General features: G+C 46.6%; 2 protein-coding genes across 2 annotated transcripts in view; both read right to left on the bottom strand.

The window, feature by feature from the left end:
- LOC120836302 (beta-hexosaminidase subunit beta) overlaps positions 1-27,749 on the bottom strand; it is a 207,811-nt gene that overhangs the window by 65,554 nt on the left and 114,508 nt on the right. The gene's annotated exons all lie outside the window — the stretch shown is intronic.
- Positions 26,828-27,688, bottom strand: LOC121836197 (potassium channel subfamily K member 18-like). The gene has a single exon (XM_042291042.1). It carries the CDS (start codon positions 27,653-27,655, stop codon positions 26,981-26,983), a length of 675 nt encoding a protein of 224 aa, XP_042146976.1. The 5' UTR covers positions 27,656-27,688; the 3' UTR covers positions 26,828-26,980.

Below are 27,749 nucleotides of genomic sequence, written 5' to 3'. Positions count from 1 at the left end.
AGCTTACCACTGCATCAAGATGAATGGCGTCAACTACCGGTGATGGGCCTCTTTTTGCTATAGTAATTTTAAGAAAAATAATACCTTTTGAATAAGATAACAATTAGTTGAGAAACTTTGGCAACCATTCCAGACCGTGCTACATTTGGCCGTTTTCTTCACTTTCGACTTCATGTTTTTGTTTTTTAACACTAAACTTTTTATGACAAGGTACATCGCAATAACACTATTTTATTTTTGAAACGGGAGGACGACAAAGTGACCTGGCCGAGGGACACAAAATTGTCCGCTGCCGGTAAATATTCTAATTTTTTGCGACTTCAGAAATCCGCTAGAATCAGCGGACAATCGCCATCTTAATTGGAAGGTCCAGTGACCTCGTACAAGCAAATTTCATTTCGACAAGTGAGTTCCTTTTTGCGACATAGAGCGGATTAGACTCAATGCACACTGTGAGAAGCTAAGCCTACTCGGCTTAATTCACCATTACCATGCCAGGAGAAGTCAGCGACCTCCCCAAAGCACCCACGAACCCGGCATACCTAGCCGCTGCGCCCCTGCCTAATATGGCAAACTGCGCTACCAAAGGAAATGACGCGCGCAGCAGCGCTATGACAACCAAAATGACGCCTGGTGCAAACCTCGGCCAAGCCACCGCCGCCAAGTGCGCCCAAATACAACTGCCCCCAACGGCCACCCCGCGACCTGCGCAGGTCCCGAGACGAAAGAGAACCACCGCACGCAACCCAGCGGAAAACTCGGAACTCAAGAAACCCAAACGCCCAGAGGGACGCATAACCGAAACCGACGATGAAGACGACGCGTTCTCTGTCTACACGACGTCCACCGCTATGGAGCAGGACCTCGAAAGAACATCGAAGTACAACGCCGAAATCAGTTCCAACGAAGGCGCATGGAACGAATTCCAGAAACGAAAGCGGAAAATTAAGCATCCGCAACAAGTGGACACACGACCGAGATACAACGTGATCCTCTGACCGAGGACTAGATTCAACTTCACTACTCTGCGCAGCAAAGCCGTTCGAGAACAGTTGCTCGGAGTCCGTGGCGCGGAAACACATGTTAAGACGACGGATCACTTTCACTACAGACTAAACGCCAAAACGAATACCATGGCTGTCACGGTCTGGAAAGAAGAACACGCAAGACGACTCCCGGGGACTGCGGGCCTAAAGACAGGAGGAAACCCAGAATTTGTTGAGGTGGTATCTTACAGCCCTCCATACGAAGGCACCACGCGAGGAGTTTTACGAGGTATCGACCAGGAGGAATCCGAATCAACCCTGCTGCAAAGCCTGGAATGCAGGACCCACGAGATCTTAGATGCTAGGAAATTGGGAAAAAAATGGAGCTATCCTCATCACCTTCCAGGGCACACGCCCTCCCAGGCAACTCGTATATAACGGACGAGGCATACCCGTCGCACCATATCGACCAACAACCATGGTATGTCGACGGTGGCATCGACTGGGACATAAACAGAACATCTGCATTGATCCGGAACGATGCAACGATTGCGGATACATTCTCGAAGACGAGCACGTGTGTACACGTATCTTGTGCGTTAACTGCTGATCAAACAGACACTTGGCAACCAATCCACGCTGCCCGGCGAAATTAGAAGTAGACCAGCAACTACAGGAGAGAGCCAACAACCTAAGACGTGGGAACCACCCTACACAACGGCAAAATGAGCGAAAACAACGTGGAAATCGCTCACGAAGCCGAAGGAGACACTCCGCACAAAGAGACACTCTCCGAAAACCACTCACCATTCCACGTTAAGGTAGACGACTTTCCTGTAGTCCTCGATACCAAAAACCGCTACGACCTCCTCTCCGAAGAGAAAGACAAGCGAAGCAGAAGCGACAGCAGGAGTCCCAGCCGCCTAAAAGGAGGCAACAGCCAACGCTCCAAACCGTCAAAGAGTCGATCGAGATCCAGATCGATACGGCGACAGGAGAACCAAAGACGTGACTCCAGTTGCAAGTCCCAAAAGCAGGTGCGGAAGCCCAAACACGCACATGTTATAATGGAGCGACGGGAGACTGGCTACTTCCCGGACCGCGATGCTGAAGCAAAAGCGTGGTGCGATGAACTTCGCTCCATTGCCGAGGCAAGCAAGCAAGCAAGGGAAAGGCTCAAACAAGATGAGGACGACCTGAAAAGGCTTGAAGCCAAGATTCAGGCAAGTAGAAAACAACACGAAGAAGACGATCGGATTAGACACGCAAGAGAGGCCGATTTGCGCCAACGCATAAAGGCACACAACGAAAAGGTCGCAATAATACAGGAGCACTACCAGCTACGACGCCAGCAACAAAGGGGACCCTCGCCGACCCCATCCAATCGTGAGAGACAAGAACAAAACGAGACAGAATCAAATGTTACAACAAAGCCGGCCCATCCCATTGCACCACTGACAACCGAACCTGCTTCAACACAGGGCCTTACCATGAAAATCTTGCAGCAACAAATCATGCGAATCCAACAAACCATGCAGCAAATTATTTAACAGCAAATACCACAGCTTCGCAGGCAACTCAGTGAACAAATGCGAGAGCTGATTAACCTGCGCATCTACGGAGCGTCGCCCGCACCACCGACCCCTTCGGACAGCCACGATGGAATGCTCATCCAATGAGCGGAGAATACTGATCCTGCAGTGGAACTGTGGGAGGCTTCGAAGTAGGTGCGACGAACTCACAATTCCCTTCGCCGAGCTAGAGCCACACGACGTGCTCCTACTGCAGGAGACACGTACCGACACGATCGACCTACGTGGATTTGTCAAGCAATTCACTCCGACCATCGAACACAAGAAGAGAAGAAACCGCAAGGATGACAACCCTGGCGGACAGCAAACACAAGTAGAAGCGCAGGCTGGCATCTACGTCAAGAGAAAAATTCTACATGTGCAGATTGACACCAAACAGTGGTGCAGCGCGACTCACGAAGTGGTCGCTGTCCGCATCGATCTCGGAGGCAGTGACAATAAAAGACTACTGATCGTCTCGGCATACTACAGAGCCGAAACTCGACACCGCAGTTCGAACGATTTTAACTGTATAAGGGACTTTAAAAAGAAATACCCGGAAGACTACAAGCTGTTCTGCGGAGATTTTACCGCGATGCACGCGGCATGGGGCTCAAACAAGACCTCGACGAGGGGTACCGAGCTATACGACGCGCAAGAGCAAGCGAACATCAGACTCGTCAACGACATGAAAATTTCGACACGATACGGAATCAGCGCCAGACAACAGGATACAGTATTTGATCTGGCTTGGGCCACACCAGACACGATCGACCGACTCGAATGGATCGTCCGAGAAGATGCCTGGGGTAGCGACCACTTCCCAATAGAGATGGCGCTAACCCTTGACTCCCACAAAAGAACCAAGCGCACAACCCGTACAGTGATATGGGACAACTTTAGAGGCTACGTGAGGGAAAACATCAATTAAGTGGAATACCAGGACCTATCGGAACTCTTGACGAGGGCAACAGAAGCAGCCACACAGAAACGACAGGTGAGCGGAGACACTCCAACCCCAGGTACCCACCTTCTCTCGCTATGGGAACTAAAAACCACGCTTCTAACCAAATACCGAAAGGACAAACAACGTAGCACGCTCATAGAAGTAAACAATGTTACAGAGCAAGCAAGCAAGCACGCCCGGGATATCAACGTAGAACGCTGGTTAGACCACTGCGAATCATTTGACAAGAGCACGCAGCTCAACGAAGTAGGGAACACCTTCAACGCCATGTTTGGCAAAAGAAAACAGGAGCACACGGTTCCTGTGCTTGCCTTACTGGCCGATAAGAGCATGAAGGAAATCTTAGAAGACTTGGGTTCAGTATTCTTCCCGCAGCCTTCGAACCCGCCCAACCAGACTATTTACTCACCGGGTCCATCGGACGGTCCGGCAGACGAAGACATGCCCCTGACAACCTGAAAGCTAGACGCCGCCATCACCCAAAGCAATGCCAAGAGCGCTCCGGGACAGGACAGCGTCACTACGAGCCTGCTAAGAAACTCCCCACAAGAAGCAAGGGAGGCGATGCTGCAATGGTTTAACGATATCTGGGTAACGAGTAAAATCCTGGACGAATGAAAAATCTCTTGTGTCTCACCCATCCCAAAAGCGGGTAAGCCACCGACAGACCCGAAGAACGTAAGACCTATATCACTGACGTCTATACTGGGCAAGCTCATGGAACGAGTGGTCCTAGCTCGCATTCAGTGGCTTGCCGAGACGAAAGGAATTTTTCACCCTGCTCAAACCGGTTTCCGAAAACACCTGGGGACACACGACCGTCTAGCGCTCATTTACAAAGATGCCACCGACTACCACCTGCGCCGCAAACAAATGCAAGTCCTCGTGACGGTGGACGTACGAAAGGCTTTTGACACGGTTCCACAGGAGGCAGTGATCGACGCGATGAGGAACAAGGCATATGCGGTAAACCGCTAAATTAAATGAAATCTTTTTTGCAGAACCGGCAATACACAATTAAGGCAGGCATAAACGACGAGGAAAGCCAAACAACACCCAACGGTATAGGCGTCCCGCAAGGAGCGGTATTATCGCCAACGCTATTTAACATCGTAATAACCCCACTGCTGTGGAAGTTATACGATAAACCACAGCTGAAGGCAACAATATATGCGGATGACACACCGTATGGACAAACACAGGAGGATCAAAGGAACAAAAACAAACAATAAAAAAGGGACTTGACACCATCTGCAACTACCTGAAAGAGGTCGGACTGGCGCCATCACCAGAAAAAACGAAATACACAATTTTTGGGAACGAGTATCAGAGAATTGACCTAGACCTCGTTTTTGACGGGCAACGGATCTTCAAGGAAGCAGAAGTCAAGCTACTTGGTGTGCACTTCGGAAACGGCAAGCACGTGGCAAACAATTGGCTAAACACTATCACACGAACGCGGAAACAAGGCTTGCAACTTATCCGGCGCATATCCCACAGAATGGGTGGTGCGGGAGAGAAAACCGCAAAGACTCTAGTACAGTCGGTCCTCGTATCCAAGATAATGCACGGTGTTCCGTTCTACAAGCTCACGCACCAACACAAGAAAAAGCTTGGCTCGTTAGACAACGATGCACAGAGAGCCATACTTGGGCTGCCAAGATTTGCCAACGTGGAAGCAACTAAGCAGTGCGTACAGCTCACCGATTGGAGTCTAGAACTCCAGAAACAAGTCGCCACACACAACGCTCGACTGAAAAACACGGAGCACGGCAAAAAGATAGCCAAGCTTCTCAACCCAGAGGGCAAGAATGATGCAGGGGACATCCCACCACCCGCACCTCCATGGGACCTCATCGACCTCACACAGTCCCAGCCAATCGCGTGCAACATGGACGCGCAGAAACACGCTAAACGAAGGGAACACTACGCCCGAAACCACGCAGTCGAAGTTCGAAGGTTTCTGGCGGACCCGTCCATCACGATGGCGTACACTGATGCGGCGATGAAAATCGCCGGCCCAGAGACTGCCACGACAGCCGCCGCCATCTTCTATTCTAAAAACAACCTAATGGGGACATCGATATCGACCACAACCCAACCACGAGGAGCCGATCCTTACTCTCCCGAACTCGCCGAAGCCAAGGCAGTGCTCTTCGCGATAGAGAGACACTTAAGTCACCTAGAGGTGACACACAGACAGCACGACGCAAATCCACTATACATATTTACGGACTCGCAGCAAGTCATCCGAGAATGGAAAAGACACGGAGCCACGACGTGCAGAACCATCAAACACATTTTCCACACGGCTCTGCACCTATTCCGCGTACACCAAACAAAGGTCTGCATCCGATGGATCCCGGGACACACGGGAATCCACGGCAACGAGGCGGCGCATGACGCGGCCGCGAGGGAGCTAAACTGTCCTCGCCCCTCGCGTGTCACCGGAGAATCCGACCCCTCATCGACTAACACTGAAACTGCCGATACAACATACGACCCGGTTGAACTTATGCGGATGCACAAAAAAGAATGGAAGCACCGACTAAAGGAAGCCTGCACTCTTAGAAAAAAGGGTATGGATAGTCCTCCCTTAGGGGAGGAACGGTCTTGTAACCTATGTTCGTTTAGAAAGGGAGAAACTTTCGTCCCTGAAGCAGGAGAGCAAAGTTCCTCCGTCGCTTGCATCTCAATATGGCGGCCCCGAATCGAGCAATTCGAGCCCAATGAGGCTTGACGAGGACGCTGCGTCTCTTGTACGGGACGAGAGAAGCAGCAAATAAAAGCGTAGCACGAGCTTTCCGCGAACTGTGTTTATTTCCGCAGCCAGATTCCCACCACAGGTACAGAAACTTGCGTTACTCAGTCTTCTCGGCGACAGCACTGCGATGTTAAACGGAGACAACCGATACCCAGTTACTTCGCGCACTTTGCGTCTTACCTTTGGTGTTCCTCGAAACTCAATTCCTTCGACAACCGCACATTACGGAGAATGGCAATCTCAATCCGCGAAACCAAAAGCCGCTCTCGAAAGAACAAACTCGAAGCCGCTGTTTATCCCGTAGCGTGAAAGAAGGTTAGATCGCTAGCCACCAGATGGCAGGGTCAAGCAGAGTAATTGCAAGTAGCTAGGCTAGGTGGCGCTAGGTACCGCCCAATTCATGTTCTACAAAAAATAATTTGACTTCCTCAGGCCACTATGGCGCTTGGGGATCCTCTACTATACACACATAACGCATAGTACAAGCATCAGGTGAACACACATTGAGCACACACAACGGCACACCACACTATCCCGAACACTACATCCGTGCGCTGCGTTTCCGTCTTTTATACTGGTCGTTTTGTAAGTACGGAACTTTTCGGTGACTCCCTGAGCAATAAAAAATATTCCCAGCATGTTGATTTTGTTTCCAGCAATGTCATATTTCTGAGAGTATTTTGAATGGCTCAGGGGATGAATCTCTTTTTAAGAAGCAAACGATCGATCATGCCGTAATTATTTGAAAGCCAATAAATCAAGCCGCTCCGATGCGGTTCGAAGCCATGAGTTCGTTTCCCCGCACGGCACGTCGTAGCCTGTATTTCTAGTGTAGTGTTTGTTTTTCTATTTGTGCTGTTCGCGCAAAGCTGCAATCGCCGTCTTGAATTAATCTGTGTAGAGCGGATATTCACTCAGCTGGAATTGATGCTTTACGGGCTGAGAAATCGCTTTTCGATCAACGTGAATGCAGTCAAAGCCGCGACTTGCGGCAGGTGTTAAATGTAGAGAGCTACGCCGTGGCGAGCCCGAAAACTCCTAGAACTCATCCCAGCGCGCCACTTGGAGGGCAGTTTCTCCAGGAACCGTAGTATATTTAAACAGCAAAATAAAGGGTAGCTTTTTTTTATTTTACCTACTATTGTTTTTTTAATGCCAAAGTTCCACACTGTAAGTATACGTACTTTCCGTCACGATTTTGTACTGTTGTCCTCACCCCAGAGCGAATCGCTCTCGGGGACAAGACAACCGACAGTCACATTGGCCACTGTACGATAGGAGCTTACTGTTCAGACCAGCGTTCCAACATGACTATCCGCACGTCGATTGATTGCACCTAATCCTTCAAGTGGTATTAAACTTTTTAATGCAAAGCGGAATGTCAACCTGCGACACCCCGCCCCCTCCGATGACGGCCCGACCAACGGCATCAATGTCCGACAGTTTACGATCTTATCTTGTTGTTACACCACTGATACGCGAGCACACGATCACATCGGCGATAATTCCAGTCTTCTGTTCACAACCCACAACACTGCCATCACGATGTTGCTGCTATGTTGCTGACACGCACAAATACAGAACCACGTTGAACGCTGGTTGCACTCGGCATCGGAAAACAGAACCGAATTTAGCACGGAAGGCACCCAGGCAGCCGGCAGCGAAACCTGCCTGTCTTGGACGCAGTTCCTGCGATTTCCATAACGTCGAAAACGTCGACACAGTTCCGCGCGGTTTCGCTTCTGTAGTTCCGTGCCGCGTGAGCGCGTGAGCCCCGCAATCCCGATATGGCCATCTTACCCAGTGTATGTGGCGCTGCTGGCACTGCTCCGGAACTTTGCTGTTTCTAGCGGTTTCGTTTGCTCGTTTGATAAAATTAGTGCTAAAAACGTCAATGCAACCGAAATGTTCTGCACGTTTAGACTAGAAGACGGAATTACAGGCGGCCTTCGCTGCCGCTGAAGCTCAATCAGCTCAACAAACGAAACCGAAAGAAGATGAATCGGGAGGGCGAAAGGCTTTCTCCCGTCTGCCTGGAGAAGGAGAAAAACATTTCGTTCCTCCCCTTTTCTCGTGTCCGCTTGGTAGTAGGGAGGAAGACGCGCCGTTGCTACTTTTTTCCTCCAGTTTTTCTTAGAGTGTGGAACCCCGAACAAAATCCCATTCCACCGAATCACTTCAAACGCAAGGAAATGGTGTTATTACGACGAATTCGTACGGGTGGCGCAACAACACCATACATGACTCAACAATTTGAGACCATCAAGAAAAGAAAGCTGAACCCCGATTACGAACCCCCCGACCAAATATGTCAACTTTGCAAAGGAGACGGCACACTCCCAAAACTTTACCACCTGATTTGGGAATGTGAGGCCCTCGCCACGCACAGAAGCGATGCTTGGGCCCAGCTGGGCCAAGACACTCCCAGCTCCTACGACGAGAAGGTCAGACCGTTTGGCGGCTCTGAAAGACGAGTCCGAATCTTACGGACCCTGCTCGATTATACGTTTCGGGCGGCCTACGTCAGAACATTTAGAAGGGGGGGGCTTTCTAAGTGGAAAGTCCCGTGAAAGAAGTCACGCGCAAGTGCGACCACTTTTTTTTTTCTCATTAAACGTTTTACACACACACACATTTTGGAAACACTGTTGACCTTGATACATGTTTCATTGTGTTCTAATATATTTTTTTTCTGTAAATGCGACGCAATAAGTTCATTCGCGTCCACATTACCGGACAACTGATTGTGATGATAGCAGGCTACAGATACGCACGTTCATCGGTATAACCGTGGGACTTAGGAACTCGAAACTCGGAAAAGAGATTTTATCGCAACAGTTCAGTTCTTGTCCTGAGGGTTTCTCCACTTGACCTGGTTCACTTACCAGACTCACCCCGCAGCGCTTCCTTCGTGCTATAAACAGGCTACTAAGTTCAATCAATCGCTTTTCTAGAAATCGTCTCGCTGTCTTCGTGGTCCTTACGCGAATATCTGCTCTAATCTCCAGAGAAGCACTTGGAATCAAAGGAGACCAGAGTCCAGAACACTTCAAATCAAAAGAGCAAGCAGAATCGATGACACTTGGAATCGAAAAAGAGCAGTTAAGGGCAGTAGAAGCTTGAAAGCAGTTCGTTGTTCACGTCAGTGAGGGTGACCCCACAGGTATTGTTGTCAAATCTTATCAACCGCAGAGTGGTCACCACTCTGTGGTCGCGATAGGACGCACGATTGTTGCGTCTGAGAGGTTTTCGTCATTCCTGACACGGGAAAATTACTTGTAAAATGACCGGCGTTTGGCAGCAACCGCAAAGGCACTGTGGGTATTATTCGCTTCCGGTTCGTAGCTAGCAACCGACGCAGCCTCATGACGGCTATGGAAGCGTGTGCGGGTGTTGAAACCCGATCAATCCGGGCAACCTTCCTCTGCTGCTGGGTGACTTACGCACTTCTGAACGTCTCAAGTTACTTCGACAGGTATGTTAAGTAGTAATCGGCACGCAGAAGCATCGAGAACGGCCAGGAAAGCGCAGAGCGAGTACGGCCGGCGGCAAGCTGCACTCGCACCGCGCTTTCCGGATCTTCGCATGAAAACTCAGGTTAGATGTTTCGTTTCCTTTTGAGCCAGCGTTTTTCATTTGGGTTCTGTTTATTTTTGATGGTTACGTTAGATCACATCACCGACTGAAATAGGCGCGAATGTAAGCCGTGAGACGCGACCGGCTGAAATGCCCGATTGGAGGTCTGGCGTACTTTTCTTATTTTGTTAGAACAACTGAGACTAGGTAAGAAAATCTCGAAGCTACCAGAAGTTGGAGACAGGGAATGAAGTCGGTCAGACGGCGTTTCAAACTCAGCTAATATGTTTTCTCGCGCGATCGAAACGCCACTTCCGTATAAAAGTTAGTTTGGACGACATCTGACTACGTGACATTCCTTGCTTTTTAACAGCCACGCGTTTTTGGCAGTTCAACTAAGTTGTCCCCCGTGAACTACCATAACCCCCCCTCCACCCCCCCCCCCCCCCCGCACATTCTTTTTAATGATGTCGAGTAAGAAAGCATGCATAAACGAGCACCGATTTTGATATGAGCTACGCAGCGTCGTACTACCGCTTTATTATCAGTCGATACGAAGGTGCAGCCCATTTGCTTTTGTTTCTTTATATTGCAGCAAGGCGACATGTCCTTTTGTTTATTTATATTATAGCAAGGTACCCATTCACGCCGCTTCGCGGGAACAGTCTGCGGCGGCTCATTACAAAAAAAGTTAATCCGAGCTGTCAATGTAATGATTAAACGTCCTGGCGATGGCACTGCATGTCGACGAAAAGTCGTGCCATGGACTGATTGCCTGCGAGATCGCATCCCGCGTTCTCGCGGATGCCCTTGTACAAGTAGTACTCACCCTTTCGCGGATTAAACGAGACCTTTTTGGTGGGTGCCAAAAGACTGTTAGAGATCGTTATTTCTCGCGGCCCCTACCAGAAGAAAGAGAGAACACGTTGTACTAGCCTGTAACAGTATTGGCCGCGCATAAATAGTCACCGACGTTTGCCTGTCAGAGGTCACCTCGCTCCATCACTCGCTTAACAGCGACGGCCCATTGTTGCTTCCATGCTTTGTTTCACCGGAACTGGAACATCTTATGCCCTCTATGGCTTGTGTTAGAACATAGTACCGCGGAGCTGTGAACCATTCTCGCCGCGGATATAGCACGGCTACCACGCCTAGAAGGGCTCTCGATGCAGCTGGACGAACCATGACCGGCACCGGAAGAACCGGAAGCGTGAAGTCACGTGGTACCTCGCTTTGGATGACGAAACTGGATGACGAAGCAGTACAACAATGAATCATTTCAGTCACTGAGAGCTTAAGAGGGGCGCGGCGAGTCCCGCATCTGATTAGGGAGTTTGCCCCTCTGCTAAGCCCCTTGCAAGGAAGAAGCCGCTACCGCACCTGCGCGCCGATGGCCTTGGCTGTAGAGTTCCGGGTATCGTAGGGGGTTGCGGAGAGCATTGCGGGACGGCGAAAACCATCAAGGAAAACTCAATGTTATCGCTTCGCAGATTGCGAGCAGACAAGAAGGGCAAATCACAAAGCAAGGAACGTGGACATAATGACCCACTATAATGCACAAAAAGTAATTGGCTAGATTCTTTCAAAACATCGTCGAGCAATACTGGCGGTCGCCATTGCTTGAACACGAAGCGTGTGACCGGATCCGAGTTCTCGCAGAACGCAGCATTTGTCCATGACACCAGCTCAGCCGAGTTCACCACGAGGCATTGCACGCTTTAAATTGACCCCAAGCCTGGCCGGAAGGCTGCCTGTTTTACCAGTCCTTCGGTAAACTGGACGCCTCGTGGCGGTCTCAATCACTAGACCAAAATAGCAGCATTAAGGAACACAGGCTATTCGCGGCCAGAAGTTGGGGTATCGCCGCCTGGTGGAATTTTTTCACAACCCAGAGTGAGGATACTTCAACTTCCTCTGCTGGTGGAAGCACGTGCAATGCCAAGCATCTATGCACTATGCAATTTAAAACAGAACCGCGTGGGTAGCCCGTGCACTACCCATAGAGAGGAAAACAGAAGCGCCCCTGGCGAGCTTCTCACCATGATCACTACCAAAATGCTCGCTGGTCGCGAACAAAGGCGGACGGATTTTCGGCGGACCTTCAGTTTTCCACTTTCGTCATTTATCTTTCTTGCACAGATGGTAATATCCCGAAACACGATTCGCTATATTTAGGAGAGTTTATACAGTGTGCTTCGTCGTGACCCTGATTATGTCGCAACTGGTCTACGGTTTTGCAGAGGGGCTTTAATGGCAATCTCAAGCAAGTTCATGTCGCACCGAAGACGTGACCTTGAGACTTGTAATGAGTGCGTTTGGCTTGAGATTACATTACGCGACCGCTGCGGCCTTATCGGTAACTCTTATTTTCCACCTAGATCGCAATACCAACCTTTCATTTCGCACTTGAACGCATTAACGATAAAAATTCATTTTAGCAAATACAGAGTGCAAATATATGGCGATTTTCAACTTGTGGGCGTCGTCTCGGCCTATTTGATCCTTTTGATTGCCTTAGAGAAATCGAGGCCTCTTGGTTATCTCCGCTAATTGATTTTTATGGGCTTTCCCAAGACAATGATCCCACGAAGGCAACACCCTTGCCTCGCTCGCGTGTATCCTTCCTATCGGCGCGCTCGTGAAATCTTCACACCCACTAGTAAAGGTTGATGCTCGCCGTGCACCCGCTCTACGAAACCGAATTTTACTTTTCGTGCTTATTTGATTTTCCGCGAGCAATAATTGGATTTTTTGTAAACTCGCAAGATCCAAATATTGTTATAAAATGGAGATTACTTCAGCCTGTATATTGAAGCGTACGCGTGGTTTGAGGTATATGAATCAAATGACGCAGATTTGGCAGTCAGAAAGTTGACGTGGGTAATAAAAAAAGCCTTCGGCAAATATGTGCCTAAGGAGCGCTTCAAGCTGGGTACGTTTCCGAGCTGGTTTTTGATAGGATTGAAGACGGCTCTGTGAACTAAGGCTCGTTTTAATAATGCTCAAGAAAGGGAAAGGGAAAGTAAGTGTGGAACCAAACATTAGACAGCTCTCGCTCCTTGGCAAAGATATTGCTCGCTCCTGATAAATACGTTCACGAAAGATGCGTCGAAAATAGTGTATTTTATTATTTCAAATCTCTCCGCTCTTCTATAGTAACGGTGAGATCTATCATGTTTCATCGTCTAAAGACATCACCGCCGTGTTTGCCTCGTTTTTGAGCAGCTTGTATTTACTGCCCGTTCACTCTGTGAGATCTGACCGAGTGAATGTTTTTAGTGATGGTGACTCCCTCTCTCTCTCTTTAGTGTTGCTACTTGTGACGTCTTCGCGGCTATAAATAACTTATATTCAAAATTGTTTGTTGGCGCGGATCAAATTCCACATTTTATTTTTAAAGGCTGGTCCCTCTATTAGCTCATATTTTTAACCCGTCCTTCCGTACAAGTGTATTTCCCGCAATGTAGAAGAAAGTCATAGTCGTGCCCATTCATAAGAATTATGGTTGTATTGTGTCGTGTTGTATTCTATACCTTCTTCCGATGTCTCAAGTTTCGTTATGTCTTCCTGTATTGTATCGAATTACCGTCCTGTGTCACTATTGTGCGGTTTTGTCGAAGTATTTGAAATCATTATGCAAAAGTATATTTTCTCTCGTTTATCACACTACCTTATGGAGGAAAAAAGTTAGGGTTTCCACTTTGGTGAAGAAGGAAGACTAACGAAGCTATGGTGGGGCGACCTCCAGGACGACGTCTACGACGACCTCAAGGACGACTTCTAGGACGACCGCGAGGACGACCTCAGGGACAACGTCTAGAACGACCTCAAGGGCGACTCCTAGGACGACCTCAGGGAAGACGTCTAGGACGGCTTCAAGGACGACGTCTAGGACGGTCTCAAGGATGACCTCTAGGACGACTTCAAGATTGACTTTTAGTATGGTGCCTGGATCGCGTCTTTGACTGGTGTGTTTACCGCGGCCAAAAAAGTGGTCCCTCGATTTCCGCCTGATGACGTCATAAAAGTGTCATGCTGTCGCCGGTCGCGACCCTGGCGGCGTTCCAACAGTTATGGTGTATGTAGCAGATGCCTGTTCTGCTGCAGGTCTCTTTCCACTGTGACAGTTCACGGAAGCTAGTGCAGCCGGAAGTTGGGACGCCTAATGGGACGCCGTGACGACAGCGACACTCGCGTTCGCTCGTGCTTTTCGCCAGCATTTCTACGGCCAACCGCCAGGATCGCGACAGGCAACAGCATGACACTCGCGTCATTTGTTGCCATATCGGGACCACTTTTGATGTATGGGCGGCATAGGACGCTAAACACACCAGTCGAAGACGCGCTCCAGGCACCATACTTTTAGGACGACCTCGAAGACTACCTCTCGGACAACCTCAAGAAGGACGTCTAGGACGACCTCGAGGTCGACATCTAGGACGATGACGTCCTCGAGGTCGCCTTTCCACTCTGGTGAAACCAGAGTGAAAATCTGGAAAGGCTGCCGCCATCTATGAGGGAGGCCGGAAAGCCTGTTGTCTGGTTGCCGCCGTCGCTCATAGATGACGGTAGCTGTCCAGAGTTTTGTGTCGACATTTGTTTGGTAACGGACACGATCCTGGGGAACCTAACCCTTAACAGCTCCGCTTTAAAAACATGGCTTTCATAGAGGACGTTCGGTTGAAACTAACATTTCTTCGTTTCTAGACTACACAGCGCCGCTTGTTTCAAATCGAAGTTAGGTTGACTCAATTTACTTCGATCTATCTAAAGCTTTAAACTAAGGTTGATCATTTTTTGCTTGTACAGAATTGGAGCAATATGGTATCTTCTCTAAGCTTAGTAGACGGTTTCTAGCGATCTGACGTCGAGAAAACAAATTATGTTAGGGTTGAAAATGTTTTATTAAGTGCATTTTTTTCTACTAGGAAAAAACGCTGTTGATGTTCGTATTCTTGAATTATTTTTCAAACTGCATAAAGTTTGCTAGCACGCTCCCATTTCCCATTGCCAAAAAGGTATTCTCACATGTTTGTTCCGTAACAGACTGCGAAGCGCCGCAGTCGGACGTTTTGACAATTTCAAACTTGAGCTCGTTGAACCGATTGCTTCCGAGTTATCTCGCTTTCAAGGCGTAGAGATCCCTTACATTTTAAGTACAAGTTGGAAAACAGTACTATTACTCGAGCGGAGGTGATCAGGAACCTTGGTGTGCTAGTGCTAGTCGATTCTCAATCAATCAATCAATCAATGCATCAATCAATCAATCAATCAATTATTCTTTCACAGGAAAGATGGTAGCTGGGGCAAAAAGCTGCAGCATGTGCAGCTTGACAATGCCCCAGCTCCAAGACAGCAGCGCGCGTCTTTGTTTAAAGAATCAAATCTAAAATGAAAACATTATTTAAGTTCAGAAAAGAAAAAGAAAAAAAACGACATAACAAGCTGTCAATGTAACATATGATATCAATTGACACAGTACACATACAACACGAAGCCTGAAATTCACAACCTCGACAGTATCCACATTAAAGCTTCAAATGGTAACCTATGGTTAAGATCTGTTTCAACATTCAGCTTGTTCAAAAAAGATGGAAGTATGTACGTAAGCGATGTCAGTCCATAGTTTGTCCAGGGGTTGGGTACACTCCACTCTTCACTTCGCCGTGTGTTATAAACACTAGTATTTTTTATTTAAATTTGCTACTTGTACAAACGAACTATGTTTATTTTTTTGCTGTTTTATCAGATACTAGACGGCGGTAGTAATGTAGCTGTGTTATTCTGACAACATTAAAACGGACAAAAAGAGCATTTATATGGTAAAAATAGGACACATTTGCAACTACTCTAGACCTTTTTTTAGCAAAGTTAGGAGTTTGTTTAAATTTTGAATGGTAGTGGTACCCCATACCAGGTTACCATATTGAAAATGTGACTGCACGAGGCCGTGAAAAATTATTAACTTAACAAATGAGGTGAAAGCTGAACGGTACCGGGATAGAGTACCAAGAGCTTTTCTGGTGTATGTATTCTATGTGCTCATTCCACGATAAATTATCTCAAAAGATTACACCTAATATCTTGAATAATTTTACTATCTCGAATTGCCTCCCCGGCTATGGTGATATTTGGGTAGAATAAACAGTCACGTTTTTGGCTCTAAACAGCATGCACTTAGTTTTGTTTATGTTAATACGCAATCTGTTTATTTCCGTCCAACTATGCAGCTACGAGAGCATCTGATTCGCCCTTTTTTCGATATCGTCACAAGTAGTGGCTTTCAAAAATAATGTAGTGTCATCGGCGTAAGCTATTACAGTGCAATCTGGAACGCTGTGCTCAATGTCATTAGAAAATAAAATAAATAAAAGAGGTCCTAAAACACTTCTTTGAGGTACTCCTGTTTGTATTGTTTTTATAGTTGAAACGGAATTATTGATTTTAACAAATTGTCTCCGTTCAACCAGATATGACTTAAATAAATTGAGTACATGACCCCGAATACCATAGCACTGTAACTTTTGTAGAAGTATACTGTAGTTGACTAAGTCAAACGCCTTAGAAAAGTCGATATATATGGCTAATGTCAGTAGTTTATGTTCTATATTATTTATGATTACTTCTTTTGGGGCCAATAGAGCGGATTCAGTAGACCTTCCTTTTCTGAAGCCGTGTTGACTGTTCGCTAACAAGAAAAAATTCTCCAAATATGCCGACAGTTTACTATGCAGTATTTTTTCGAATCCCTTAGAAAAATTGGAAAGTATTAATATTGGCCTATGATTCCCCAAGTTAATATTGCCAGCCTTAAATAACAAAACATCCTTAGCAATTTGCATAAGTTTAGGAAATACGCCTAAAGACACTGAGAGATTAAATATAAATGTGAGTGGTGTAGCCAAAAGGTCAATAACAAATTTAATTGGTTTAATATTTACATCGTCTCCTTTGCTATTTTTCTTTGCTTCGAAATGCCAACATTACCTCATTTTCATCAGTTGGGCTTAAAAAAAAAAGAATGCGCGTGTACCTTAATATGACACCATGGGTCTTCACCATTTGTTATAGTAGGAGTGCTGGTGGCTAAGCTTACGAAGTAATCATTGAAAGTATTTGCGAGTGACGTGCCAGATAGCTTTTGCCCACAGTGAACAATTTGTGTTAACGTGTATTTGTGATCATGAGGCTTTAATACCCGGTTAATATTGTTCCAAATTTATCTGGCTCATTCTTTCTAATGTTACCAAATAGAATTGCAATAATATTTTTGCTTGTTTTTTTTTCATCAACGTATCCAGCTTGTTTCTATATTTCTTAAATTTCACTAAATCATGATTGTCTTTAGAATTTATATATTTATAATATAAGCTATTTTTTACAGAAACTTTTTTTATAAATCATGGGAAGCCTATGGTGTCTTTGCTCTCTTGCTAGGCTTTATGTACTTATAAGGAAAACAGTTATTATAAATGTCTTCGAAAGTTTATAAAAATGATTCTAAGGTGCATCAGGTGAATTATTGGCATAAACAAAGTCCCAATTAGCGGTATCAATAGAGTCCCTAAATGACTGCAATCTTTGCGACGTAATGTTACGAGTTCTAAATCCTTCTGATTTGTGTTTGCGAGCAGCGAAGTGCGTTTTAACAAGAAGAAAGATGGGTAAATGATCACTAATGCTGCAGCTAATTAAACTTGATGCATAAATATCTTCCTTGTTGCAGTTTGGAATGAAATAATCAAGTAAGGTACAGTCATTTTCTGTTATTCTCGTTGCATCCCTAGTAACACATTCAAAATCATTTGATTCGACTACAGAAAATAGATCATCATGCATAGTTGATGTTTTTAAGAGATCAATATTAAAATCACCTCCCAAGAAAAGGGTATAATTCTTGTCATTAACATAGCTGAAGAGTTTATCAAGTACAGGAAGCAGGATGTTAACATTTCTAGAGGGAGGTCGAAATAGCACACTGAAAAAGTAGTTATCAGAGAGTACTGACAGTAATTCAAAAGAATCATTCAGTTCTGTAAAATCGGGAATAATGCAACAATTTAAAGATGATTCCACAAGCATTGAAACCCCTCCCCCTTTTCTAGCATTTCTTTGTATAGAAAAATGCTTGTAATTAGGCAAGACGAAGTCATCTGAATCAGCAGTATACCACGTTTCAGAGAACATGAGTACACTAAAAGAAAAAAGCAAGGTATTAAGAAGAACTTCAATGTCACCAACTTTCGATAGCGTGGAGCGTACATTTATGGGAAAAAAGGATAACACAGATTGTTTTCGGTTACTTATAGCAGTGATTAACTCTTCAGGCTGAACGCACAGATTAGATAATGGTGAACTTTCCATTAAAAAGAAAATAACTGTGAAGCTGCGCGTTCCTTTCCACTTTATCGAAACAATTCAAGGTCGTCTTCGCTTTCAATTCTAACTGTACGATCGCCCGCAGCTTTGCGGGCGATCGTACAGTATCATGATAGCTGAACTCACGTTCAGCTATCATGATACCAACATTTGTAGTACCGGTTTTAAATTGCTCCGCACGATTTCACGTATGACTCGCACTTTCGAGCACCCGACGCCATGTTACGTTTATTTTGTGCATTGATTAGGCCCCGACTTGAATTTGCCTCTGTCGTATGGAACAATATACCGAAAAGTGAATGTAAGCGTCTTGGAACAGTATAGAGGCGCTTGGCTCTTATTGTCTATGATAGGCATTTTCATGGGAGACTATACTTGGAACACCATTCTTACGCCAGGGTTTTGAATCTCGGCACTTTAAATGACCGTGAGAATTGCTGAGATGCAGTGTTTTACAGGAACACACCGATGTACCTGATATTTTGGGCTGGAGAAAGCTACGTATCCCGGCTAAGCTCACGCGACATTGCAAAACGTTTTATCTCGACGAGCAATTTGAAGGATTGCCATTACGTGGAATTCGAATGTTTTGCAGTAGCCACGTGCAGCAAGATTTTCATTTTACGCCTTATTTTACCTTCGAATAGCGGAATGTACCCGGAACCAGTGGCGTACGCAGGATTTCATTTCAAAAAGGGGGGGGGGGGGGGGGGGGGCAACGAGAATAAGGGGGATCAGATAAAAAAAGAAAAGAAAGTCGAAAAGGAAAGAAAAGCATTTTCTTTTTCTTTTTTAATAAACTTTGCATTCTTCTAATAAATAATTATTATAAAGTTGTCATATTGGTTTTCCAATGATTATGACACAAAAAAGATGCCCAGAAATTTCTCACCAGGAAGGCATTTGCATTTTACTTTTTTTTTATTTACAAGTAACGTCAACAGAAGGCACCAGAGTTTAGCAGAAAACAACAATACAAAAAACAAATATTTTATAATGCACGACTTCAATGCACGAAGCCTCCAGCCATCGGGGCTGATAAAACAATGATGCATAAGTAGAAACGCTCAACACATTGATGGATAGGAGATAAACACTTGAAAGCTGCTTCACCATAAATTACTCCCTATCTTAACTTGATCTAACCAACAAAAATGTCACGCGATTTTTTCGTTGGTGTCGACTTCTAAGGTTTCCAAAGTCCGTTCACAAAAGAAAGCCAAGGCGACGGGCTGAGAAGAGTCCGAACCAGCGAATCACCTAATTGACATGAACCGTCACTTCTCGGTGTGGATATAGAAAAGCAAGTCCTACAAGCCTCGCTTGAGACGTTGTGGCACGCAGGTAGGTCTTCAGGTGTCTCAGGGTGGAGAGCGAGCGCTCAGCGTTCGCCGTCGTCACGGGGAGCGTGACGAAGCTCTGAAGGGTCCTTCGAATGTTCGGATAGAACAGGGGTTCACACGCGTCGAAAGCTTGGAGGGCACTCCCTAGAGCAAATCGTTCATTTTGCCACTTGTGCCGCCAGAGTCTCAGCTCGCCGATTGCCCGGCTCCTGTCAACATCTTCCGCGTAGACTCGAGAAGAGTGTCTTCAGCAACTGGGTCTTGGAGGTTGGAAGCTTCTTGCGAAGGAAGAATGCAGCTGAGAGAAGATAGAACGTGTTAAATCTCTGCCTAAGTAACGCCGGGTAAAAGACACAATCCAAAGAACACTTCATGAAAGGAAAATTATGGCTTTTTACAGATGGCTGCTCCAGCGAACACCGCGTGATCCCCTCCGAGTTTGTTGATGATGATTATATGGCCTCGCGGATATATACAGCAGAACGAACTCCTGTTTCTCAAATCTTGCTTTCACTTGGCTGTGCAAATAGTCCAAGAAGGGTACGCAGACCTGAACCCGATAGAACGACTCAAGGTCGTTCAATGTGCTCATGTTACACCGGCGTCTCGGAAGCTCTATGACTGTGGCAAAGAACTCCGTTGCTTTCGTGGCTCCATCAAATATGCTTTTAAACTCGTGTTCCACCTTCTGCCGCATTTGTCCCAATGCTGCGTTTACTTCTTTCACGTAAGAAAGGGCTGTTGGCAAGTCGATTGATACAGCCTGCTGTGCCTTCGACAGGGGTAGTGTCAACACAAGAGCCTTAGCCGCTGTGTGCACGCTGACTAGGAAGGCCCTATAGATGATGTTGAAAGCATAAACATATGCGCCCGAAAGGCGCTGTCTGAAGCTCCACTCTCGTCCAACTGCTGGAGAGTGACAGCAATGGGTTCCAGCAACTCGATGATTATCAATATGCAATCGCCTCTCCACCCATCTCGTCTCACAAAGCGACGCAGGGCACCTCTTCCCGGACTCCAGGCAAAGGAGTCCAACCTTGTCTACCAGTATTTTTCTTCTGATTGCAGAGCTGCGGAAGAATGAGCAAATGTCTCTGACTTTGCACATGCAGTTCCTTATGACGGGAACTGTGGCTGCATCACATAGCACAAGGTTGAGGCAGTGACTTGGGCAGTGTAGAAACAATGCCGATGGGTGCTCCTCCCGTACCGCAGCTTGGACCCCGTTCAGCCGTCCTGACATAGCTGCGGCCCGTAGCCCTGGCCTCTCAGGTATCGCAGATCAATTCCCACGCCGCTCAGAAGCTTGATGATTTCTTTTGCTAGTCCCCTGCCGCTGAGGTCATGCACTTGAGCGTGTCCAAGGAACTTTTCCCGAACCTTATCATCTTGCACGTATCGGACACACACGGACATTTTCGTGAGACCCCCGGTATCCAACGTTTGGTTGCATGACCTTCTTGAAGATGCTGTCTTGTATAATATTTCCGCAAATGTCAATTAGCTCGTTCTGAGTACGAGGGCGATCCCAAGGAAGTCACACAATGCAAGGAAGGAACAATGGAAAAAAAGGTTTATACACTCACATATTGCACTTGGCTCTCGTCCTAAGGCAGCAGGTCGATATTAAAAAACAGCGCGAAGAACACACGGACAAAGAGAAAGAACACAGAGGACGAGGCCCTGACTATCAACTATCTATTCTGAAAACATACATAAAAAAATTACGCGAGGACTGCTTAATAATGCTTGGAGTTGGGCTAGTTGGTTTGTCATTGATGGTGTGCTGCGCTGCGTAGTTACGCGGAAAAAAACACTGGAGAAAATGAAGTTAAAGCAGAAGGACATACAAAACATGCATGAATTGGCGCAGACTAACAACTGTTTAATTTCTTTCTCTTTTTTCTCCCCCCGACCCGTATTTCCGATATTGCGGCTGAGAAAACGAATGGTTGATGTCTTGAATTTGTTGGCTTCTGAACTTGATGGTGTTTGCCGTAGCTGCCTCTTTGATATATGAACTTGATGGCATGTTTTCGTGGCGTTTACCTGGGGCCTGATGTTTGCTCCGACATGTTTGGTATCTTATTGAGTAGATCTATTTCTTCTTGTCGCAAAGCTATTGATGGCTCACTGACGCACGCTCCGTGTGTACCCGAGGCCATGTGAAAGGCCTCGATTATTTCACGCTTAGTTCTGTCCTTTGATCTGGCCAAGATGGAAGTAGTGTCAAGGAGAGCTTTGCAGTTGCATTTTGAACAATGGGCTGCAAGGTTGCCAGGTGCTTGTAGTTGTTCGCATGCATGGTTGTGCTCCCTTAGTCTTTCGTTAAGGCATCTCCCAGTCTGCCCGACGTAGGATCTTCCACACGACAGTGGTATTTTGTATACCACACCATCGACACATTCGACAAATTTGCTCATGTGTTTTACTTGACACAGCGCCTTGCCGTTTGTCTCGTCCACTTCATTGTTGACCTTCCTGCATAGTCCCTTGAGCCTGAAAGGGACGGATAGTGACACTCTGACTTCGTACCTTGCGGCGATATTTTTTATCCTGTGTGAAAAATTGTGTATATATGGACAAAAGACCTGTGGTCTTTTGTCCAAGATCTTCTCCTTTGTTTTGCACTTTCCTGTGAGTGTGGAAATACATTTTTCTGCTACAGCTACCAGTATGGGTTCAGGATAATCGCTGGCGTGTAGTCTGCTTGTCTGCCTCTCTAAACTTTCTGAGACTTCGTGGTGACACGATTTTTGAATTGCTCGCCACATGCATCCTGAGGCAACACTCCTTTTTACTAACTTTGTGTGTCCAGAGTCATACGGCAGAATTCGTTTTTTTCCTCTAGTTTTGTACATCCAGCATGTGTGTCTGTCCTCAAAAGTCATGTGGATGTCCAAGAACTGAAGGCTGCCTTTCTCAGGTAACTCAGAAGTAAATTCCAGTCCTCTATGCGCTTCTCGAAACTTCTCCGTAATCTTTGAGCGTGCCTTGTCTGTTAGTTTGTGTATTGAAAAACACACCAAAAAATCGTCAACACATCTAAAGCACTTGCTGACTCCATTTTCCTCGAAAAATCCCTGTAGCTCTCTATTTCCTTTTGCCATGTACAGGTCACATAGGGCTGGCGCTATGCACGACCCTATACATATGCCCTCTTTTTGAGTGAAAACCTTCTCTTCGAACATGACGTTTAGAGAACCTAAATATGTTCTTAAGAGACTCAGGAATTCCGTAGTGCTGATTCCGCACTGGTTTTGAAACCTCACAGATCCGTATGCGTCGATGCCCTCTTCCACCGCCTCGATTGCTCTTTCCTGTGGAATGTTGTAATACACATCTTTTAAGTCCACCGAAAAGGCTGTGATGGGTTGTGTTGTTTTTAAAAATTCAACCACTTCATCGGAATTGCGGACCAGGAACGGATCGTCTACTTGGAGAAGCGATAATTGTTTCTGTATCTCTTTTGCTATAACGTGTTGCCAGGTTCCTTTGTCCTCTACTATAACCCGGAATGGGCTGCCTTCCTTATGTGTCTTTACCGTAAAGAAAGGATTCAGGTAGAGATTCCTGCTGCCATTTACCTCCTTAGCAATCTTAATGAGACCATTAGTTTCACAGAGCCGAGCCACTTGTGCTCTTGCGTTTTTTTATGCTTCTCTCGGTGATTTCTTTTCTTGTCTCGAAGTTTTTTATTATGGCTTCCCTAGATTTCTTCTCATACATCTCTTGTTCTAAAATGACGAATTCTCCAGTCTTGACAGCCATGAGTAGGCGGCAGTTGTTATTTCTGAGCCATAGTAACGTGTCATTAGTGTTTACTCCTCTGTGTCTCGGTTTTCGTAGATTGTTGGATACCTCTTTAATACCCTCAATGATGCATGCTTCTCGTTCTCCCTCTGGATGGACCGACATGACGATTCCAGACAAGGTGTCCAAGATTTTGAGGAAGGGTCCGAAATACGCGGTGCAACCGAGGGCCAAAAGAGTGGACTTGATCGGCATGGCACGCGATGTCGCAAGAAAGGCTCCAGAGGGAGAACGAGAAGCATGCATCATTGAGGGTATTAAAGAAGTATCCAACAATCTACGAAAACCGAGACACAGAGGAGTAAACACTAATGACACGTTACTATGGCTCAGAAATAACAACTCCCGCCTACTCATGGCTGACAAGACTGGAGAATTCGTCATTTTAGAACACGAGATGTATGAGAAGAAATCTAGGGAAGCCATAATAAAAAACTTTGAGACAAGAAAAGATATCACCGACAGAAGCATAAAAAACGCAAGAGCACAAGTGGCTTGGCTCTGTGAAACTAATGGTCTCATTAAGATTGCTAAGGAGGTAAAAGGCAGCAGGAATCTCTACCTGAATCCTTTCTTTACGGTAAAGAGAGAGAGAGAGAGAACATGTTTATTCTGTGTGATAGGGTTCCCGTCTATGAGTGGTGTGCTCTGAGACGAGGAGACACATAAGGAAGGCAGCCCCTTCCGGGTTATAGTAGAGGACAAAGGAACCTGGCAACACGTTATAGCAAAAGAGATACAGAAATAATTATCGCTTCTCCAAGTAGACGATCCGTTCCTGGTCCGCAATTCCGATGAAGTGGTTGAATTTTTAAAAACAACACAACCCATCACAGCCTTTTCGGTGGACGTAAAAGATATGTATTACAACATTCCACAGGAAAGAGCAATCGAGGCGGTGGAAGAGGGCATCGACGCATACGGATCTGTGAGGTTTCAAAAACAGTGCGGAATCAGCACTAGGGAATTCCTGAGTCTCTTAAGAACATATTTAGGTTCTCTATATGTCATGTTCGAAGAGAAGGTTTACACTCAGAAAGAGGGCATATGTATAGGGTCGTGCATAGCGCCAGCCCTATGTGACCTGTACATGGCAAAAGGAAATAGAGAGCTACAGGGATTTTTCGAGGAAAATGAAGTCAGGAAGTGCTTTAGATATGTTGACGATTTTTTGGTGTGTTTTCCAATACACAAACTAACAGACAAGGCACGCTCAAAGATTACGGAGAAGTTTCGAGAAGCGCATAGAGGACTGGAATTTACTTCTGAGTTACCTGAGAAAGGCAGCCTTCAGTTCTTGGACATCCACATGACTTTTGAAGACAGACACACATGCTGGATGTACAAAACTAGAGGAGAAAAAACGAATTCTGCCGTATGACTCTGGACACACAAAGTTAGTAAAAAGGAGTGTTGCCTCAGGATGCATGTGGCGAGCAATTCAAAAATCGTGTCACCACGAAGTCTCAGAAAGTTTAGAGAGGCAGACAAGCAGACTACACGCAAGCGATTATCCTGAACCCATACTGGTAGCTGTAGCAGAAAAATGTATTTCCACACTCACAGGAAAGTGCAAAACAAAGGAGAAGATCTTGGACAAAAGACCACAGGTGGTACTGCCATACATACAGAATTTTTCACACAGGATAAAAAATATCGCCGCAAGGTACGAAGTCAGAGTGTCACTATCCGTCCCTTTCAGGCTCAAGGGACTATGCAGGAAGGTCAACAATGAAGTGGACGAGACAAACGGCAAGGCGCTGTGTCAAGTAAAACACAGGAGCAAATTTGTCGAATGTGTCGATGGTGTGGTATACAAAATACCACTGTCGTGTGGAAGATCCTGCGTCGGGCAGACTGGGAGATGCCTTAACGAGAGACTAAGGGAGCACAACCATGCATGCGAACAACTACAAACACCTGGCAACCTTGCAGCCCATTGTTCAAAATGGAACTGCAAAGCTCTCCTTGACACTACTTCCATCTTGGCCAGATCAAAGGACAGAACTAAGCGTGAAATAATCGAGGCCTTTCACATGGCCTCGGGTAGACACGGAGCGTGCGTCAGTGAGCCATCAATAGCTTTGCGACAAGAATAAATAGATCTACTCAATAAGATACCAAACATGTCGGAGCAAACATCAGGCCCCAGGTAAACGCTACGAAAACACACCATCCAGTTCATATATCAAAGAGGCAGCTACGGCAAACACCATCAAGTTCAGAAGCCAACAAATTCAAGACATCAACCATTCGTTTTCTCAGCCGCAATATCGGAAATACGGGTCGGGGGGGGAGAAAAAAGAGAAAGAAATTAAACAGTTGTTAGTCTGCGCCAATTCATGCATGTTTTGTATGTCCTTCTGCTTTAACTTCATTTTCTCCAGTGTTTTTTTCCGCGTAACTACGCAGCGCAGCACACCATCAATCGAGGACTGCTTCTTCTTTTTCCTCTTCCACCAGCCATTCGTCATTTAGCGCGCAACATTATAAATCACATCAAATAGTCAAATCGAATAGCACGTTTACCAAATATTTTCTACATAAAATCGGCATCATGGACAGCCCTATTTTTACTACATGTGACGAAGAGGAAACTGTTGAACACGTTGTTCTGTGTTGCGAGATTTATGAAATACAGCGACATTGAATCGCTCCAAGAACTATCCAAATTTGGCATTACGGCACCGAAAATAGATGACATATTATAATTTATACCCGACTGGAACTACACGCCGGCGTCGTGCACTTTAGCAACTGCTACTTCCTGAGCGCCACCGGCCTGTCAGAGAGGCTGTGACAGAGGACATCAAGCCAGAAAAGACAATCTTCGCCTTTGTTGGAGCAAGACGTGCCCATCTATGTGTGTGTGTGTGTGTGTGTGTGTGTGTGTGTGTGAGTGTGCGTGTGGGCGTGTACATATGTGTGTGAACAAGTGACCGCGTGCCAGTGATTCACAACATCATTCATAGTCACTCTTACTCCCTTCCTTACAAAATGGAATCAGCGCGCAAACTACGAAGACACAAGGAAGAGAAATTGACAGGACAAGCGCTGGCGCTGCCACTTTGATTTACTCCCTTCCCCCTCGCTCCCCTTAATTTTCTTGTGAGAAGTAGTCCTGCATCCCAGGCAAGAACAACCCCCCCTTTTTTTTTTGCTTGTACGATAACCCCCCCCCCCCCCCAATCAAATTAAAACACACCAACACATTAAAACACACCAGCACAGGGTATAAGTCATCTCGTCTTCTTGCTTTCTTCTTTCTTCGATCTTCAATCTCGATCTTCAATTCTCTGGTCAACCCATGTCCAAAAAAACTATCTCACTGTCCACTAGGTTAGCGGATGGTTGGCTCACGCACCGGGGTTTTCGTTTTGCTATATAGTAAGCTTTTACTAACTCCCTCGAAAACGTTTGCCGTAACGCGGAGATGTATAGCATCAAGTTATGTATACGTGAGCCGCTCTCGCGGGATTAGCACCGTCCCACGGGGCATACCCCCAACATTCATCTTAAAAAAAAAGAAGGAAGAGCACACACACGCACAGTTCCACCGAAGGCGACGCGTGCGCCGAGCCTCAAGAAAAGTTTTCGTCGTCGTCGGCGTCCTTGATGATACCGATGCGCTTGCCGCAGTTCCGCACTTTGTAGATGACCTCCTCCTGCATGAGGTTGAAGCACATGGCGATCAAGGCCATGCCGACAAGCAGGTAGAGCGAGCAGATGACCAGCTTCTCCTGGGACCCGCTGTCCGAGACCACGGTGTCCCCTGGCACCAGGTCTCCGAAGCCAATGGTGCTGAGCGTGACGAAGCAGAAGTAGGAGCCGTCGAGGAACTCCCAGCCTTCCCAGAGGCTGAAGATGACAGCTCCGCCCGAGATGTAACCGATCATGATGACGAAGCAGAGGGTGATTGGCACCGAAACGCGGGGCTTGGCGCCGCCCTCGTACACGTCGTCGTCGGCGAGGCTCTCCACGCGCACGGGGTCGTCCCGGAGCTTGCCGTCCTGCAGGTCCACCGAGTTGTGGCCGACGATGTGGTGGACGCGGTAGTTTTCGACGGCCGCGTTGCGCTGTAGGTGGTTGTGCAGTGGCAGCGGCTGCCGGCGGCGGCGCTGCGGGTGCTGGGCCGGCCTGCAGGTGCACAGCTTGCCGTACACGTAGCGGAAGGCCTTGGCCAGGATGTCGCCGATGTTGGTCAGGTAGAGCAGCATAAGCGGGATGCCCACGATGGCGTACAGGATGGTCACCATCTTGCCCCAGTTGGTCCGTGGTGCGATGTTGCCGTAACCTGCGCAGAACAGGCGTTGGGGATTGAGGATGGTTTCCTCCGAGGTTTGGTGCACG

The sequence above is a fragment of the Ixodes scapularis genome, unplaced genomic scaffold (assembly GCF_016920785.2).
Source record: "Ixodes scapularis isolate PalLabHiFi unplaced genomic scaffold, ASM1692078v2 PGA_scaffold1__304_contigs__length_218370807, whole genome shotgun sequence".
In the NCBI taxonomy this organism is placed as follows: Eukaryota; Metazoa; Arthropoda; class Arachnida; order Ixodida; family Ixodidae; genus Ixodes; species Ixodes scapularis.
The sequence above is the reverse complement of the archived record's forward strand: the minus strand, read 5'-3'. Positions and strand labels throughout refer to the sequence as shown.